Source organism: Mangifera indica, chromosome 9 (genome assembly GCF_011075055.1).
Source record: "Mangifera indica cultivar Alphonso chromosome 9, CATAS_Mindica_2.1, whole genome shotgun sequence".
Taxonomy (NCBI): Eukaryota; Viridiplantae; Streptophyta; class Magnoliopsida; order Sapindales; family Anacardiaceae; genus Mangifera; species Mangifera indica.
The window spans coordinates 6691084-6704566 of NC_058145.1; the positions used below are offsets into that span (position 1 = coordinate 6691084).

Below are 13483 nucleotides of genomic sequence, written 5' to 3' on the forward strand. Positions count from 1 at the left end.
CATCAATTTTTTGCCTCTCTTCTTATGCATGTATTTATTTATTTTGATTATTGCGTATTTTTAGAAGCTAGAGTTGTTAGGATCATATTTCTTAATTTTAGAAGGTAAAAGTTAACATATAGAGGATTGTTAGGGGTATAAAAAGAGAAAAAAAAAACAAGGGGGAAGAAAAACCGAGATCTTGGAGAACATTTGGTTATGCACAACCTTGGGGCTAGTTTGGAAGGTTTTTAGTTTAATGACCGGAATTGAGAGGTACTAACTCCTCATATTGTCAGTACCATTTATGAATAAAGTCGTACTTAATTTACTTATTGTCTTTAACTTTTTAATGTGTGTTGAGTGATAGTGGCTCGATTCTTAACATTTTCGTGCCAAAGGTGAGATTTATGGTTTTTTGGTGCCATTCCATTGGGGGAGGAGGTGAATTATAGCAATAAAAGTTGAGTCGGTGGCGTAAAACTGATGAGTCATGGAAGGTGATATTAACGAATGAAAGCCGAATGACAAGATATGGCACTGGGAAGACAAGCCATGATTCGATGTCAAAGAAGCTGAAACGTTGTGACTGTAGGCTTCGGTGAGCAAATTGGCGAGGAGTGGTGATTTTGAAAGATGAATCGATGTTGGAAGGTGAACTTAGAAGTCGCTGAAAAGTTGGGGAAGATGGTTGAAAGAGAAAGAAAAACAAAAAGAAGATGGGGACTATGAAACGGAAGGAGAAGAGAATCTAATTATAGTTTAGGAATGAATAGATATTTGAATTTTTTATTTTCCATAAATATATTTTTGAGATTGAATTAAAACTTTGATGGAAAATAGTCTATTGCCCTTTTTTTAATGTAAACTAAAACTGCCTCTGGTTGCTCTCTCCCTCTCTTCTGTGCATGTGCGCCAGTGCCACATTATGTTTAATGACTATGCCCTACATTTTTACCTCAAAGTAACGCTGTCCAACTTCGAAGCCAATCAAATTCCATAACACAATCAACATCTCCACCACATATATTTACATATGGAAGAAAACAAGATAACATGGATAACCAATTAACGCGTCACCCCACTGCTAAGTTTAGCAAGAACCTAATTTATTGGCTATTCGCTCGACCAGATCAGTTTTTCGAAGCTTATAATACTTGGTTAGTTTCTGCTCCTTTGCGATGGTCCTCAGCTCACCTATTTTTAGTTCCATTAGTTTACTAGTAGAAAAAGGCGAAGAAGTCACTACCTCAGTGCAGGAATCAATTGAGTTGTAGCATGATTTTGTGATCCAAATATCATCCTTACCTGTAGAATGAATTGGCGATTTTAACAAGTCAATTTGAAGAGTTGAACCTTTAATCTCCACAACCTCTGGTATACTCGTATTCTTTTTTCTTTTCTTTTGTGGCACTGAAATTGAATTTTGACTGTCATCAAAACCAATATCTTTCTCTTTGCCTTCACACTGACCATGTTGAGCTGCTTTCTTCAATATCTTTGTATTCAGAGAGTGATCTGAACTGGAACTGTCAGAGACAGGCTCAGATTTCCATTGTCTCTTAGCTTTTGCAATAAAAGACGATTGTGGAATCCTTTCAGCAGACTGGAAACCAGATTCTTTAGCACTTGGTGGATTTAACTTGAATTTCCTCTTTACATAATTTTTTTGTGGTTTCACAGACAAGTCAGTGTTAAATTTCACACTATTGGCAACAGATTCGGCTGTTTGAACGTCTTCTCCTTGAGTTTTCCTTTCAACAGTCTGTGCATTGGCAGTCATTTTTCCTTTATCATCTTGTAGATGCAGAAGTGAAGATAATGCAGACTGTTGAGTATCTATCAAACATGATTTTTTGGCCTTGACATTTTGTAGAGAAGGTTTTCTCTTTCCTTTTGCCTCAGAAGACAAATTTGAAGATTTTAACACGTCAGACAGAATTAAACTGGATTCTTTCATCCCACGCTTACTTGCAGACTTATGAGCAAAATCACAGAGTTTTTTATCAAAACTGCAATTTCCAACTATTGCCTGTCTGAATGCAGGTACTCTAGAATCAGAATTATTTCTCCTTTGATCCAGGCCAGTTGCATGACTCAAAGCAGCAGGGCTAATATCAGAATTTTGAACTCGTAACTGTCTGGAAGTAGTTGGTGCAGAACCAGAATCATTTCTCCTCCTGCTCAGTCCAGTTGCAGGTCTCAAAGCATCAAGACTAGTATCAGAATTTCCACCTTTTTCCTGCCTTGAAATAGTTGTTTGGCTTATAGTACAGGTAGACTCACTACTGCTATATGAATTTCCAACTTTTGCCTGCCTAGGAACAGTGAACCTCAAATCAGAATTGTTGCTTCCCCAGCTGACACCAGTTGCATGCCTCAAAGCATCAGCATTAGCATCTTGCATGACAGCAGTTGCAGGCTGCTAAGACAAAAGCACAATATGAACTCATTAAAGAGGAAAGGCAGCTTATCTTGAATGCATGACTCACAGTGGCTGCACAGTGTGCCTGAATTGACCATTATGATAACTTACAACAAGTTGAACAAAAGAAAAATGTTTACTGGTACCTTCTCTGCTTTTGGAGGGTTAACTTTGCCTTCAGGATTGGAAGATGAATCCACAATTTTATCTTTGCCAGCAGTTGTAGTACGGTATGTGCAGACTTCCTCATTTCCGTTAACTTCGAAATCTGGCTTGCGCATTATCCTCTTCACATCAGGATAACCTTCTTCAGGTTCACAAATATTTGAGTCCAAATCTTTTGTGATAAAACTTATCAGCTGATATTGGGAGAAAAAGAAATTAGTTAAAGCCAGTGAATATACAACGGGTCTATAAGTGGGCATCAGTCAGATCACCATATAATGTGTCCTTTTTGGGTTCAAACTCAAAATGCCTCCAAATACATGAGGTTAATGATTATTACTTCTTTCAATATAATGATATTAATAGTAATAAAAATAATACTAGTAATAATAATAATTTTATATTATAATAATAAATTAGAGCAGAGGAGAGAAAGCTGCAACTACCTTGACCCTCTTGGAAAGGTTTGCATTCTTTCTCATTGATTTCGATGCTGAATCAACACCTATAACACCTTCTATAGATGCAGAACTGTTTTCTTCTGATTCATCACTTACAATTTTTAAATTAGAAGCGCACAGTTTTTTGTTCTTGTTGGAGCGGTTAACAATATGCTTCAACCCACCTCCATTGGAATTCTTTGACATGATATCAGCAGACTATTCGTCATCAAGAAAGAGAATACACAAAAATTTGGTTGTAATATGGGGAATTTATCTAAAGTAAGAAGAAATTGAAACTGCACATGACCATTTCTAATAAGATTTTCAGTGCAAATCAAGAATCCAGGAGATACATCTGTAAACCAGTTTAATTGTAAGACAAATCTATTTGATCTGAATGTTTGTTTCTTATGACTTCTTCACAGGTGCCATGTACTTTCAAATAATCTAGGTTACACAACATATAGAATAAACAACCATATGGATGTTGAGATGCTTAAAAGTACAACTGAATAAATGCTTATTCTGAAATTTTTTTTCTCTATTAAAGTGTTTTACTCTCATTGTTCACTTCTAAATCACAATTTTTCTGAATGAATCATCACACGTGAGGAGGAAACTACCTGATCCATAACCACTTCTAGATCGTATTTTCTCTCATCTGTGGAGTTCAAAGAAGTTTGGATCACCTTGTTGCACACAGAAGTAAAACAGTGTTCTCTGGCTTCAGCCTTCATAGAAGTTTCTGTCTTAACACTGCTCAATACTTCTTTTTCGTCAAGGTCACCAGCTTCTGATTTCAAAGAGTTAGGACTGGAATCTTTAACATCAATTTGCCTAAGCTGTTCATAACAGACCTAAGGTGTCAAGAAAAAGGCAATGAGTAAAACTGCAAAAGAAAGCGTGCTAACAAAAAATATAACTACACGGGTGATTTAACTACAAGGATGTACTTGAAAGCACAATTACATTCGTGCATATGCTCAACCCCAGCTTGGAGTTTTTAATGATTATATCGGAAATGAGTTAAAGCGAAAGGATATGGAGCCTCCTGGACCTTAACTGCTTCTGAATTATTATTTTTCTTCTCTTGATTGATCAAAGATGTATTTAAGAATGAACCACTTTCTGTATAACTGATACTGGATGCTTGACTTTCCTCCTTTACGACAGCACTCAAGTCCGCAAAAATAAATTTTGTGTTCTCTTCGAGATGTTCAGCAGTGTGAGCAGTAGAATCAGAACTGTCTAGTACCATTAGATCATGGGGCTGTTCATTCTTGATATAAACACACGAGAGTATCACATGTTAGTTTAGGATGAACACATAAAACGATCAGATCTACCAAGACAGAATATCAAAGTGATATTGAACATTTGAACAGGGTAAAGAAAAAGACTGAATATGCTGACATAAGAATATTAGAGTTCAATCATGGCTGAGGGCACCATACTAATGGAATAATTATCAACAAATTTCACCTTTACCGCTATCCATTAGATGTTCTTTAAATTCTTAATCTTTCTTTTTCACCAAGTTATAAAAGTTTTTACATGTACACAACCTGCAGAATTCCAAGCAAAGCTAAAGTAACGACCCAAAATGAACAAGAATCCACTCAGGTTAGTTTAAATGGGTCCAATGAACTATGACATAGCATTTATTCTGAATTAGAAATCACAAATTAAGGAGAAAGAATGACTATGATTCATCATATAACTTCAATGATCTTGTAACGGCTTCCAATTATAACATCTGTTAAGTACAAATTAGAATTATATCTTGGGTTGTTGAGAAATAATACAAATTTTCAAGTTAAGAACCTGTTTATCTTTATAGTTACCATAATCTCCAAATAGAGACTTTAATATTTCACGCAATCTCTAAGAGGTTTTCTATACATCAAAAATTGAACTTCAATATCACTTTTATCTTTACTCTTCAAACTCCTTACCGCAATATAAAGACAATCTATCTGTTTTCTCAAAGCATTGCAGCATATCTCAAACCACTCTTCATATTCCACCCCAGCTAGTTCATTCTGAAGAAATACCAAATCTTTTTCAAGTTTGTCAATTTCAGTGTCAGCCTTTGTAATCAAGATCCTCAGAACCTGTATACAATATTTCTCATTGGTAGCATCTTCTTCAATCACATCTACAACAGCAAAAGAACAAAAATAAGAAATTTGATTAATGAGTAATAGTAATAATATGAAACAAATTTAATTACAATCACAGAATTTCAGATGCAAAAGGAAACAAATACCAAACCCATAACCAAAGGAAAAGTCACATTGCCATCCAAGTTGCATATAGCAATTACTCTCTTGTGGAACTGGAAAATCAGTTAAATCAAATGCCATGGACTTTGAATGTGTTTAGCCTGCGATGCAATTAGCAACATCATTAACATTCTTTCACAAAATACCAACATATGGGAATAAATAAAGTATTATTGTGTGTTTGGATGTTACTTTATCTTTAATTTAAAATTACTCGGTCATATAATAATATATTATCTATGTACCAAATCATGTATTAAAATATGTGTATATATAGTTTTATTGATAAATAAAGGAAGATGACAGTGAAAATTTGGTAATACAGTGAAATTTCTAAACTATGAGTTCAGTATAAGAAAGATGATCCCTCCATGGCTTTATCTAAAGTTCGTATGATTTTACTCTTAAGAAGGAAAAAAAACAATCTGGACCTAGAAATACTTTTCAACAGTTTGATCCAAAAAAAAAAATTGAAGTTGAAAAGTTAAAATGAAAAGAAAACAAATTAATTACAGAATATTAGAGTTAAAATGATTTAGGCTAAATTAGAAACATAAACATAACAAAGGAGTTGTGTAATGATTTTCTTGTTGATTGTTTTTTGTGTGGCTGCGCCAATTCTTAGCTTTGCTTCTGCTCTCCTAGTTAGAATGATTTTAGGTTGTCTCGGTCCTCGTTTTGAAGGCCGTCGCTGTTTTTGTTTACATGTTTTCTTACTTTAAAAAAAAAAAGAGAGAGAGAGAAAAGTTAATCTCAATTTTTAGCAAAACTCCAAATGAATATAAAACAAAAATCACAAAACATTACGAAAATAAATCATAGAATATAAAATACACACAAAAAAAAAAAAAAGAACGGAATAAAATTAATGAAAGAAAAAAGAAGCTGAAAAAAAAAAAATTAGAGCTGCCTTTACACCAACTGTGCACACCAACCATCATTAAATATTCACTTCAACTTAAAACGCCTCAAATTTTTATTAATTATTATGAAATGTTAAAAATAACTAGCCAATACGTTTAAAAAAAAAAATCATACACTGATACAGAGACGAAGGCACACTCAAGGAGTAGAGAAAACGCGAGGAAATGACAGAATGTGAATTTTCTAGGCAGCCAAACAACACAACAAGAGAGTATTTTAACTTTAAAAATAAAAAATCATGATCCACAGTTGATTAACGTGTAAAATAAAATACAATTATCCTAAATTCGTTGCAGCAGATAATAAAAGAAAGTGAATTCGCATGCAAGAAACGGAGAGAAATTGCGGGAAATTGACGGAATATGAATTTTCTAGGCAACAGAATAGCATAAAATGAGAGTACCTGGACTTGAAAACAAAAAGCCTTGATCAATACTTGATTGACATGCAAATTAGAACACGATTATCTCAATCTCATTGCAGCAGATAAAAAAGAAAAGAAAAGAAAAGAAAAGAAAGAAATAAAGTGAATGTGCATGCAAGAAAAGGAGAGAAAACGCGAGAAAATGAGGAATTTTCCAGAAAGCCAAACAGTACGGAAATCAGTAAGAGTACCTGATATGGTTGCTTGCCCTCTACACTCCATTTAATCACATCAAAATGCCATTTCTAGGGTTTCGTGTTATCGGAATTAGACACAAAGTGAGTTTTAGGAGAGAACGAGAGAGAGAGAGAGTACGAGTTAGTGAGCTGTTTGGTGAAGGAAAACCGAAAACCCAAAAAAAAAAAAACAAAGCTGCTTTACTGAAGTGAACTGAACGAGGGGAACGTGTTTTTGTCGTATAATATATAAAATTTTAGAAAGGAGAGGTAAATATCACATAGATGCATGATGTTTGTTCCAGCATAACTCGGCCGTTCGGACTCGAAAAAGAGATTAAAAGTTATAAAATGTCAATATAATTGTATTTGCATAATGTTGCACAAAAGATATAGTTAATAATGACTCTGTAGCAACCAAAGAGACTTTTGTTGAAAATTTCTTAACGTAGACTAATATTAATTATAAGTTTGGTTTTATAAAATCAATAATTTAATACTCTAATATTAGTTTATAGATGAGTTTAAATGATCAATAAAGATATATTTAATATATTTAAAAGTTATTAGTCTAAGTGGATTGTTTTATATGAATCTTCAGTTATTGAATTTTTAATAAGAAGGTCTAGATAATTTTTTATATATAGGTTAGGTTCCCACTCTAAAATATAGTTTTGATATATTTATCCATTCAAAATTGTCATTGAGAAGTTTTTAGACTGAGAGACCTATTATAACGAATTTTTAAGTTTTAGATGATTTCTGAAGATCTTTGATTTCAAAAGATATGACTTAAATAGGTTTTTTTATATCCTTAATTATTAATTCTGTGTTTAGTTTAGATAAAAAATTCATTATTCTATATTTTATACATATTTATATTAAATTATACTCTCGGTTAAAGTTGGATAACTTTCTCACTTTAGGATATAACAGATATATTTTCACATTTTTAATATAAAAATTGCAACAAGTCTCATGAAGATACCCTCCATAAATGAGTTTAATTGTTTTTAAAAATATATTTATAATATTGATAAATAGTAATATTTTACTTGTCCTAAAAGTAATTTTTAATCTGATGATGATACATCAAAATTAAGCTCTTGATTTATCTCTGGACCTTATTGTGTTTGTTTGGTGTTAATTTGATAGCATAACGAATTTGAGTGGTTTTGTTGATATTTTACAAAAAAAAAAAGGCATGGGGAGTACAGAGATGTCTGTTGAGGGGCGGGGCCATGGATTTATACTTTTTTTTTCTTTCTTGATGCAGTATTGGTCCATGGGTCCAAGTAGTAAATATCGGAATCACAATGACGGGCAATGACAGCGCATGATGTGGCCCTGTGGGGACTGTGTATAAGTGAGAGAAACCATCGGCTGTCACCCAAGTTTATTTTTGTGAAGTGATGCTGACGTGAACTTGGTGGTAGGTTTGGTCCATTTGCAAATTTGGTTTCCTATTTTTTTGTTGAGTGTTTACAACCGTAGACGATAGACCAGAGAAATTACTATAGATACAAGAAATGTGGCCAACATTTAGACTGTTGTGCTGCGCGACAATATATCCAACTTTATGAATTGGGATTTAATCAATCGAATGGTTTTTTTTTTTTTTAATATATGCATTCAAATATTTGAGTTTGGATTTATTTAAAATAAGTTTAAAATTATATTATGTTAGAGTTGATTTCCAATCTTAGCTTATAAGTTTCCAATTAATCAAACCAACCTTAACACTACTTGTGGAAGTGATTTGGTAAAAAGTATTTTCAAGTAAAAGCACTTTTTTTCTTGTTTAAAAAGGATTTAAAGTTTGTTATAATTTACATAAATTCTATATTTTCTAGATATTTAAGATAATGAAACAAATGAGCTTCTTCATATTGTAAAAAGTGTGTTTGTTTTTATGTATTTTTCTCATTCAAGATGCCAATTGAAATATTTTCTTTTTATCTTTACCTTTGTAAAATGCTACTGTTTTAAATTAAACGTACATTAATTTTTGTGTTAGTTTAAATTATACATTTTTAGCTTACATAGAGATGATAATTTCAATCAAATTTTAAGAGCTTCGATTCTCCCCGACTTTAGTGGGGAGAGGATTCTCCAATAAAAACAAGGAAGGGAACGAAAATATAAATAAAAAAAATATTTGTAATCAAAGATGAATTAGAGACGGAGTACATGTGTCCTCTCCCCACCTTGCCCCTGCATCTGTCCCCATTATTGTTCTTTTATATTAATATATTTACTTAAAATACTAATATATCTTTATAGTTTTATATTATTTATATTTTTTAAATTTATTTAGATTTTTATTGTACATATTAAAGTGATTAACATATTATATTTGTGACATTTTAAAATGGTGGATTGATTTTGAATTTTACTTAATTTTGTTATTTAATATATTTATATTATGTTTAAAGGATATAAGGAGAAAATTTTTCCTTATGGGTACAAAGAGGGGATTTTTTGCCGCGAAGATGGAAAGAGGATTTTTTTTTTTTGCTAGAAGGGGATAGAGAATTATTTTCATCCCCATAACAGGGACAAGTCGGGGATAGGAATTGATATCCTATATGGAGACAGTGACGAGGATTTAAATCCCCTCCCTGTTGCCATCCCTAAGCTCACATCTCAATAGTGATTTTTTCAAGAATTTAAAACTAATTATTATAATATTAGCAATGGTTTTATATAGACATGACAATTGGACCGGATCAAATGGAGGCCCAATCAAACCCTAGAATTCAAGTCCGGCCTAAAAGGGCCCAACCCAATACTATAGCACCATGGGTCAGGCCCATAGGGGTTTTGGGTCAGGCAGTGGGTTTTAATATTATGCCCATGAGTTGGCTAGCCCCGGTCCAATACTATTCATAATTTTTTTAATAAATCAATCAAAATGGTTTATATTTCCTGTTGAGTTGTATATGAGTTGTATCTCTAAATTAGGAAGGATATAATTAGAGATAATTAAGGATATAGTTAGGGATAATTAAGGAGAAGGATATAATTAGAGATAATTAAGGATATAGTTAGGGATAATTAAGGAGATTGTATCTTAGTAAAACTAGGATTTAGAAATGCATATAAGTATGGATGTAAATTCACTTTTCAATATAGAATATTTTTCTCAAGGTTATTTCATATGGTATCAGAGCCAATTTAGGCTTTTAAAATTTTTTCAATAACCTTGGTTTATTTTCCGGCGAACTTTTCCGGCGTTCTTTTCCAACCACCGTGTTTCTATCCTTTTTCGGTGGCTGTGTCTACACCATTGTGATCGGTACGACTTCATCGACAATCCCCTGAGAAGAGAGCCGACATCCGCCGATTCACGTGTCGTCACGCGCCGAGCAGACGTCTAACTACCTCCATCGTCGATCTGTTTCTCCGACGAGCGTGCATTGACACCGCCTCTTCTAGTCCTCTCAGAAGACACCGACGAGTTTGTCTGTGGTGACTTCATCGTCATCGGTCATCGGAATCGGTGTCACGCTCCGACTGTTTCTGTCTCGGATCGTCATCTCCGATCTACTTTCCTGGCGTGCGTTAGGCTACACTACCGGCACTGTTGAACTCGGAATATTCCAACGAGAAATCTCTTCACTGTCCATTGCCGTCGTCGTTCGCCGGAACAGTCCCACAGTGTTGATTTTGTTAATTTTCTTTTATTAATGGCCAGTGAAGGATCTTCAAAATCAGGATGTGATCATCATTCAGAGATTTCAGCAAGACAGTCTCAATCAGTTCCTCAGTCAGTTACTCTCACTAGCGTTGATTATGAAGAATACCTTCAGTACCAGGCGACGAAACAGTCATCTCAATCCTCTGTTGCTTCCTTTGCCCAATTTGGTAATTCAATTGCTTGTCTATCACAATCCTCCACTCTAAGACCTTGGGTCCTAGATTCAGGTGCCTCAGATCATATTTCTGGTAACTCTAGTTTATTTTCACATTTTAATCATTCCAAATCTTTTTCTTCTGTCACACTAGCGGATGACACAAAATCTATAGTTAAAGCCATTGGACATGCTAATCCATTACCAAATCTCTCTTTAGATTCGGTTCTTTATCTTCCTAATTGCCCATTCAATCTCGTTTCCGTTAGTAAATTAACATGAGCCTTGAATTGTTCCATTACATTTACTAATGATGCCTTTGTTATACAGGATCGAAGTTCGGGCAAGACGATTGGCACAGGATGTGAGTCACAAGGGCTTTATCACTTGTCCCTTCCTTCTTCCGCTGCTTGCACTGCTATTGAGTCTCCAACTCTTCTTCATAATCGTTTGGGGCAGCCTAGTCTCTCCAAGCTTCAGAAGATGGTCCCTCATTTATCTGGTTTGTCATCTCTTGAGTGTGAGTCTTGTCAACTTGGGAAGCAGTCTCGTAGTTCCTTCCCAAGGCGTGTCAATAATCGAGCTTTGTCACCTTTTGAGTTAGTTCACTCCGATGTGTGGGGTCCTTGTCGAGTCAAGTCTACTTTAAATTTTCAATACTTTGTGACATTCATTGATGATTATTCGCGTTGCACGTGGATATTTTTAATGAAAAGTCGATCTGAGTTATTTTCTCTTTTTCAGTCATTTTGTGTCGAAGTTAAAACACAATTTAATTCTCCTATACGCACATTACGTAGTGATAATGCGCGTGAATATTTTTCCACTTCTTTCACAAATTTCATGTTTTCTCAAGGGATTCTTCACCAGTCTTCTTGTGCTTATACCCCACAACAAAATGGGGTTGCTGAGCGTAAAAATAGACACCTCATTGAAACAGCTCGTGCATTATTATTACATTCACATGCTCCTCTACCTTTTTGGGCTGATGCAGTTCTCACTGCTTGCTATCTCATTAATCGGATGCCCTCCTCAGTATTGCAAAATCAGATTCCACATTCAATTCTCTTCTCTACTGGCCCTTTATACACTATCCCCCCACATGTCTTTGGTTGCACATGTTTTGTACATAACCTTTCCCCAGGTCTTGATAAACTATCTGCTCGGTCTATCAAATGTATATTTCTTAGTTACTCTCGTCTTCAGAAAGGTTATAAATGTTACTCTCCTACGACACGTCGTTACTTTATATCTACTAGTGTTACTTTCTTTGAGTCTTCTCCTTACTTCTCTTCATCTGAAACCCAATCTCCTATCCCTGAGAGTCTTCCATTACCTACCTTTATTCCTACTTTCGATGTTCATCCTACAGTCGTCCCACAGTCTATCCTCACACAAGATTTAGCACATGTTTCCCCGATTATTGACTCTCATGTAGGTACTGATATCACTTCTATTGCTCCAACGACTCCTGTTGACTCACTTCCTGCTGCCACATCTAGCCCGACTGAGGTCCTACATCCTGATGACCAATTTCCTATTGCTATCCGTAAAGCTGTAAGATCCTCTCGTAATCCTCATCCTATTTATACTTTTCTTAGTTATCACCGTTTATCCTCACCATATTATGCCTTTGTGTCCTCTTTATCCTCCATTTCAGTTCCTAAATCTATTCGTGAGGCTCTTTCTAATCCAGGTTAGAGGCAAGCAATGGTGGATGAAATGACTGCGTTACATCATAATGGTACTTGGGAATTGGTGAAATTACCTCTGGGTCATTCCACTATCGGTTGTCGTTGGGTTTACACAGTCAAGACTGGATTGATCGTCTCAAGGCCCGGTTGGTCGCTAAAGGTTATACTCAGGTCTATGGTTTGGATTATGGTGACACATTTTCTCCAGTGGCTAAGATGTCCTCCGTTCGATTATTCTTATCTATGGCTGCCATTCGTCATTGGCCCTTGTTTCAGTTAGACATCAAAAATGCCTTTCTTCACGGTGAGCTTCAGGAGGAGATATATATGGAACAACCGTCTGGTTTTGTTGCTCAGGGGGAGTCTGATTTGGTTTGTAAACTTCGACGCTCACTATATGGCTTAAAACAATCTCCACGTGTCTGGTTTGGACGCTTTAGTACAATTATTCAAGAATTTGGTATGACTCGATGTGAGTCGGATCATTCTGTATTTTACAGACACATATTGCGAGAAAAGTGCATTTATCTGGTTTTTTATGTCGACGATATTGTTATCACTGGTGATGATCAGGAGGGTATCGATCAATTAAAACAACATCTATTTAATCATTTCCAGACCAAAGACTTGGGAACACTTAAATACTTTCTTGGGATAGAAGTTGCTCAGTCTAAGACAGGTATTATTATCTCTCAGAGGAAGTATGCTTTGGATATTTTGGAGGAGACTGGGATGTTGGATTGTAAACCTATTGATTCTCCTATGGACCCTAATACTAGACTTGTGCCAGGACAAGGGGAGCCACTTGTAGACCCTGGGAAATATCGGAGGTTAGTAGGTAAACTCAACTATTTGACTATCACAAGACCAGATATCTTTTTTCCAGTTAGTGTTGTCAGTCAATTCCTTCAGTCTCCATGCGATTCTCATTGGGATGCAGCTATTCGGATCCTGAGATACATTAAGAAAGCACCAGGAAAAGGATTACTCTATGAAGATAAAACTCATACTCAGATTGTTGGATATTCTGATGCTGATTGGGCAGGATCTCCGTCTGATAGGCGCTCGACTTCTGGATATTGTATTCTTGTTGGTGGTAACTTGGTTTCATGGA

The 13483-nt window shown here is 35.0% G+C and overlaps 1 protein-coding gene and 1 long non-coding RNA gene across 9 annotated transcripts; one reads left to right on the plus strand and one right to left on the minus strand.

Moving 5' to 3' along the window:
- Nucleotides 1-958: 958 nt before the first annotated feature.
- On the minus strand, nt 959-7044 carry LOC123225834. Of its 8 annotated transcripts, none has more exons than XM_044650124.1 (9): nt 6837-7043; nt 6625-6645; nt 5282-5398; nt 4968-5170; nt 4070-4291; nt 3636-3869; nt 3016-3228; nt 2551-2763; nt 959-2404 (listed from the first exon to the last, which is right to left on the minus strand). In XM_044650124.1, the coding sequence occupies exons 3-9, from the start codon at nt 5376-5378 to the stop codon at nt 1073-1075; spliced, it is 2514 nt and encodes an 837-aa protein (XP_044506059.1). In that variant the 5' UTR covers nt 5379-5398; nt 6625-6645; nt 6837-7043; the 3' UTR covers nt 959-1072. The 8 variants fall into 8 exon arrangements, with proteins under 8 accessions (XP_044506059.1, XP_044506058.1, XP_044506063.1 ...); XM_044650123.1 differs by having other exon boundaries at nt 6625-6656; XM_044650128.1 differs by lacking the exon at nt 6625-6645 and having other exon boundaries at nt 4070-4282; nt 6837-7044.
- LOC123225835 lies at nt 2119-2920 on the plus strand. The gene is made up of 2 exons (XR_006504212.1): nt 2119-2255; nt 2340-2920. It is a non-coding gene; the product is annotated as an uncharacterized LOC123225835 (long non-coding RNA).
- Nucleotides 7045-13483: the final 6439 nt, after the last annotated feature.

Excerpts from the sequence above, each read along its gene's own strand:
- LOC123225834 (XM_044650122.1), bottom strand. The coding sequence starts at position 5,378 with ATGGCATTTGATTTAACTGATTTTCCAGTTCCACAAGAGAGTAATTGC. Across the intron at positions 5,171-5,281 it reads TTCCTTTGGTTATGGGTTTG|ATGTGATTGAAGAAGATGCT; the intron begins GTATTTGTTTCC and ends TTGCTGTTGTAG. Across the intron at positions 2,764-3,015 it reads ACCTTTCCAAGAGGGTCAAG|CTGATAAGTTTTATCACAAA; the intron begins GTAGTTGCAGCT and ends TCCCAATATCAG.